Source organism: Prinia subflava, chromosome 4 (genome assembly GCF_021018805.1).
Source record: "Prinia subflava isolate CZ2003 ecotype Zambia chromosome 4, Cam_Psub_1.2, whole genome shotgun sequence".
Classification (NCBI taxonomy): Eukaryota; Metazoa; Chordata; class Aves; order Passeriformes; family Cisticolidae; genus Prinia; species Prinia subflava.
Window position 1 is genome coordinate 7,065,642 of NC_086250.1, and position 6,000 is coordinate 7,071,641.

The 6,000-nt window shown below is 53.8% G+C and overlaps 1 protein-coding gene across 4 annotated transcripts in view; it reads right to left on the bottom strand.

The window, feature by feature from the left end:
• The window catches only part of WNT7B (Wnt family member 7B), a 91,973-nt gene extending 86,941 nt beyond the window's left edge, over nucleotides 1-5,032 (bottom strand). For 2 of the 4 annotated variants that reach the window (XM_063395301.1, XM_063395297.1), the window contains exon 1: nucleotides 1,956-2,879. Coding sequence is in view for 1 of the 4 variants with exons in the window: in XM_063395299.1 (XP_063251369.1) it covers nucleotides 2,891-2,961 (71 nt within the window). In the remaining 3 variants the exon portion in view is untranslated. The other 2 variants (XM_063395296.1, XM_063395299.1) reach the window with 2 other exon arrangements.
• Nucleotides 5,033-6,000: the final 968 nt, after the last annotated feature.

A 6,000-nucleotide genomic window follows, 5' to 3' on the forward strand; every position in this document is an offset into this window, starting at 1 on the left:
GCAGATGCTTTATGGCTTCCGTGCCTGGAAACGTCATCGACAGAAATATTGAGGGATGCTTCACCTCACCCCTGCTTCTCCAGCAAACTGCGGGACCGGAAATAGAACCGGGAACAACGGAAGATCCCCGAGAGGAAAGGACTACCTGAGCGGGACCTTGCTCTCTTCTCCTAACTGGAGGAGATAGTGGCTTCTTTATGGGACCCTGCCATGTCATCCCGGCCCGTCCAACAGCTTATGTATTGCGTTATTTTCTCTCCCCTCGGTGTCATGTTTGCCACCGAAAGTGGAGCTTTAGCACGTTTTATTAAGACATGAAGACATGCTCAGCAGCAAGAAAAACAAAACAAAATAACAACAAACAACCTGCCAAGCCTCCCCTCCTTGTCGTGGCTGACACGAACGCTCTCTGCTTCCTGCTGAAAATCAACCGAATGCCCTAGAAGACATTTTATCCACCTCACCTCCCCCCTTTCAAAGCAAAGAGCTCACCAGAAAAGGCATCATTACTCCCAAAGGATATGGTTTCAACAAAATGGTAGTTCCAGTGGCTGATGAAATAGGAAATAATTGCATCCCACATGCCTAGCCTAGAAGTAGCCCTGGATCCCAGAGCAAATTTCTCTCCTATTGTTCAGAGAAAGTGAAGTATCCTCATCGCATTACAGGCATGGTGATGGATCTGATAGGGTTTCCGCAAAGGCTTTTACTGTTCCTGATGTCCGCTCGGTTTCACTTCCAGGCTCAGTCCGACAGCATTCTTGTGATTTTTGCTCTGAATCCCATTCTAAAATAGCCAAAATCAATTTCGAAGAGAGATCTGCCTGCCAGATTGCAACATGTGCCCAATCCTCTGTTCCCCTCCTCCGCAGCAAAAGCAATAGCTGTACGCTGCCCTTATTTTTGCAAAGCGTTTTCCTTGAGCTCGCCTGTATCTCTGTGAGGGGTGTGCTGTACTAAGTCCTCACACTATTGAAGTAGATTGTGTACCCTGTCATCGGTTCATTTATGGATACACAGCCTCAACAAATTCACCACACATCTAAACTCCCGGCAATCCGAGCCTAGAGGGGGACAGAGCCCATCGCTACCGACCCCGGCTGCGACAAAGGGCGGCGCAGGTTTCTTAGCCCCGCAAAGGTTACAGCACTGAAAGGACCTGTCTCCAGCGGGCAGGATTTGGAGCTACCCCCGGGCACGGCTCAACCGGGCAGGGGTGGACGCGGGCTCCCCACCGGGACAGGGCAGGGGGCAGAGGGCGTCTTCCGTGCCCCTCCGCATCCGCGCATCCTCCGCGGATCCCCTGCGGGGCAGCGCCGAGCTCCGCCGGCCACCGCGGCGGCACCTGCGGCTGCAGGGGCGGGCCGAGAGCCGTGCCAAAAATACCTAAATAAGCAAACACAAAGGGATGCGATTCGGCTGGTGCCCGCCGAGCAACCCGTTGGGAACCCTCCAGGAAGCAGCCGGCGGGGCTCGCCGGCATCCTGCAAATGGGACAGCCCTTGCTGCCCGCAGCTGCGACAGCTCCCGGTGTGGTACACAGAGCCTGCCGATCCCTTTCCCAGCCCTGAGGAGCCTAGTTTAATTCCTCCCCCCGCTGTTTAACCTTAATCCTCGGCTCTGGCGCGCTCCCTCTTGAAGAATCCCTCCCTCTCGTCGCCCCCTCCTCCCGCCGCTGCCCGCGCTGCTGACACGGGCACGGGGCTGCTCCCGCCGCGCACCGTGCGCGGAGCGGAGCAGCGCCCGCGGCGCCGGGCCCCGGCGGGCAGGGCCGGGCCGCTCCTCGCTCCCCGCCGCCCTCCCGCCCCGCTGCCCCGGCCGGGCTCCAGCCTGCCCGTCGCTCTGGGGAACTGGCTCCATTCTCCTGCCTTTGGGAGCGGCCCTTTGGCTTCCCCGTCCTCTTCCACGTATTGATTTCAAGGTGGGAAGCGAGCGCTTTTTGGATTGCAACTCACCTTATGTATTCTTGATCATAAAAAATAAATAAATAAAAAAAATCCAGCAGCTATGCAAAGACAGGATCTTTAAAGGGTTTGTAGTTCGACAGGTAAGGACTCGGCTGGGGCTCAGGAATGTGGAAATTCAACTCAAGTCAGCCTACTGCGACGAGCAATATTAATAAGGGCATACAGGCACTGGGGGGAGAGGCAGAGGGAAAGAGGGCGAAACTTGGCAACCAAAATAACCGCGTGCTCTCGATTGCGCTGATCAAACACCGAGGAGCAAACAGCGGGCTCCCCGGGAGCCCCCGCCGCACCCTGCAGGGCCCCGGGCCGGTCCCTTCGCCTGAGCCCGCTTGGCTTCCCGGGAGCACCAGAGCAGAGGTAGCCGGACCAGTTGTCAAGTTAATTTCAACACGTCCGTGTGATGGATAGAAACGCAAATTGTGTCTAGGCCTGCATAAACCAAATCCCTGAGCGCAGGTTCAGAGTAGGGATTCCCCTCCTCCCGCCCCTTTCGCCTAATACCTCAGCTCTGCTCTATTGTCCCAGCAGCAGCGCCTGAGTTAACTCTGTCAGGCTGCCTTTTCTTTTTCTTTTCTTTTTTTTTTTCCTCTGAGGGTACTGTAAGCCAGAGATAATATTTAAGTTCGCTTAAGCAGTACAAAATAAAAGGATCCGTCATCACCCGCGACCGGCTCCCTGCAGGCTCTGGGCGGGCGGAGCGCCCCGCCGCTGGGCATGGCCCGGCACCGGGGGAGACCCACGGCCCTGCTTCGGGGGGCTGCCGGCGCTTGGACACCCGGGGGCGGAGAGAGAAATAACCACATCTTTTCTCTCTTTGCTTTTCCTTTTTTTTTTTTTTTTTCCTCCTCTGCAGTATTTTGCTCCCAACTCCGCACTAACGTGACCCAAAAAGCCAAGGAGATTTGTCGTGCAGAAGGACTTACCCTAATTTGACATAGATGACTCCAAAGCATAGAAACACGTAGAAAATCCACTTCCGAAAGTTTCTGTGCATGATCTAGAAAATGGACTGAGCCATAAAAATTGCACAAAAAGCCGAACTGATCTTGTCGATTAAATCCCAGTCAAGAGCATTGCTGAAGCTACCCAGGAGCAAAGCCGGCCGAGCTGTAAAAAGTCAACTCCGCGCAGATAGACAGCTCTTCCCAGAACCATGGTGACCGAAACCGGCTCCGGTATTAAAGCTAAAGAGGAAGAAAAAACGGAAAGGGCTGCTCAAAACAGTAAAACAAAACCCCAAGACAGACAGTCTGAGGGAGAGAATGAGCAAGCACTGATCTTGATCAACTGCCTCACAGAGCCCTGAAGTTCAATCTGTTTTTACTTGTTCTGACTTCCCCAGGTAACACTACGTATCTTGCAATCTGTGGCTCCAGGTAGGAGGATCTCTCTTTCTCTCTCTCTCTCTCTCTCTCTCCCTTTCTCTCTCTCTCTCTCCCGCTCTTCCCTCCACCCCGCATGTGTCAGGATCCAATACATATCTTATCTGTGTGTGCGTGTGCGAGCTGTGCGTGTGTTTGTGTTTCAAAAGGCATGTCCTTAAGCCGGAGTGTCGGGGAAAACACATGAAACGTATCCAATAAGGGAAATAAAGGACTCGTCCTCTCAAACCGAAGCATTTTTTCATTTCCTCTAGCATGGTAACGCGGCTGGATTTGCAATGTACGGACTTCTCAAAAGAAACTGTTAAACTTTTCTACTTTTTTTTTCTTTCTTTCTTTTTTTTTTTTTTCCCTTTCTTTCTAAACAAACAGAGACAGGCGTTAATCTCCACTTGCTGGCAGCTCCGTATCCTAAAAGGCGATGTGTGTCCAGACTACTTCTTGATCCGTTTGACCTCGCTGGACACCAATGCCTGCCACCAAATTTGATATCATTTTCGGCAGTAAGAAAATACGCTTCCTCCTTTGAGAAACAGATACGCTTGGCTTTTAACACTAGCCTAGGATACTCAGTTTGCTGCTCCTAGAGAAATTAATCGGTGGGACAAAACCTCACTTTATGTTCAGAAAACAACAGTGAAGCAAAGCTTTCTGTTCTTTATTTGTTTGTTTGTTGGGTTTTTTTCTCTAATTTCTTTCTCTCTCTTTTTTTTTTTTTTTTTTTTTTTTTCCTCTATTTTTCTCCCTCACTGAATTCTGAGCTGCTGCGTTTATTCCTGCATTCTGTGGAATTATCTATTCCGGTCTACTACACAATGTGTGCCTGTCCGGAGGCGCAGATCTGCATGCATATGCACGCTTAAATAGCACTCCGGTACAAGTCTGTGGGCTGTAGGGAGTTACACAGATACGGAAAAACTCGTGCACCTCTGCCCTCTCCTACACATACATTCATATACGTGTAGCAACAGTCAGCACAGATGGCTCTAGGCATCTCTCAAAGAGAATCGGCTAAACACACACCAGGAAAGGCTGAAAGGAAAGCAGGCAGTGACAAGCAAGCAAAAGAGGCTGAACACAGAACTTCATCGTAAAGTATCTATCCTGACGGAGAAGACAAAGGATTTTTTAAAGGCCAGCCAGGCTGCCGTGGTTGAAGAGGTGCAGTGTGAAATCGCAGGTCATGGTTGGACTCCCACGGTAAAGGCTGCCCGCACCTTGTCGTCACCACCCAGCCCACAAGAACAGGGTCCTGTCCAGGCATCACGCAGAGACCCCAAGCCAGTCCCTGTGAGGGGAAGGGGAAGCGAAGCGGGACAGAGAAGGGCCATGCTGGAGAAGGGGGGCTCAGAGCGAGTCCTCCAGTAGCGACGAAGGCGGCCGAGACTTCCCATTCCACCGCCAATTCCGATTCCTCTGCTGCGGATCGGTTTGGCTCTTTCCCTCCGCATTCCTCAGTTTTATTCTTTAATAATCAGCACTCTGGCTCTCGGAGGCAGCCAGCTCTCCTGCAGTCCACTCGGCTACACTGCCTTCAATACTCAACTGCAGACAATTTGTCCTTTAAAAATGCCGAGTCTTCCCTTCACACTCATTTCCTTGTATTTAAATATCAGTTATTCCTTCTCATTTTTTTTCTTCCTGACCCAACATAAAGAGGTTTTTTTGTTCTTCATCCCCACTATTTTTTAAGTATTTTTTTGTAAGATGAGGCCATGTTTCACAGAATCACAGGAATCCCAGACTCATGGTGTGATTCTTGGGGCTGTCCTGTGCTGGTCCGTGAGCTGGACTTTGAGGATCCTTATGGATCAAGTCAGAATATTCCCTGACTCTTTGATTCTATTTTTCGCTTTTGCAGAACCCTGTCTCCAGCAGCCTCGTAACCTTACCCACAGCTGCCTCCCAAACTCTTCCACCAACACCAAAAGGTCATTCACGATGCCGCCCCACCACCACCCTCCATCTGTGAACCTTTTTTTCTGGTTTTGGAAACGTTTTAGAAACGAAGTGTCTTGTGTCCCTCACGAGAGTCGTGGGGATGCGGTGGCAGCAGGGTACGCAAAGATCTTCCCTGCGGCCGGGGCGGGACGAGGCGGGCAGCAGGGCCGGGCGATGCCGACGGCGGCGGCAGGCCCGAACCGCGGCAGCGGGCGGATGCCGCGGGGATGTGCCCTGGGGATGTAACCCGGGGATGTGCCCCGGAGAGCTGCTCCGGGGATGTCTCCGGAGAGCTGCCCCTGAGCTGTGCCCCGGAGATGTATCCGGAGCACTGCCCCGGCGATGTGTCCCGGGCATCTGTCCGGAGCGCGGCCCCGGGATGTGCCCCGGAGATCTGTCCGAGAGCTGCCCGGGGATGTGTCTCGGGATCTGCCTGGAGCGCTGCCCCGGGGATGTGCTCCGGAGAGCTGCCCCGGGGATGTGTCCCGGGGATCTGTCCGGAGCGCGGCCCCGGCCGGTCCCGCGGGGTCACAGCGCCACCCCGCGGCGGCGCTGCGGGGCCGGGCAGGGGGCGCTGCGGGGCTCGGGAAGCGGAGGGTGCGGGGCCGCCCCGTCCCGTCGGGCCGGGATGCGCTCAGGGGCCCCGGCGCCCCTGGGACGTGCAGAGCGGCCCCTGCCGTGGCCGCTGGCTATAGGAGCGCAGCACCTGG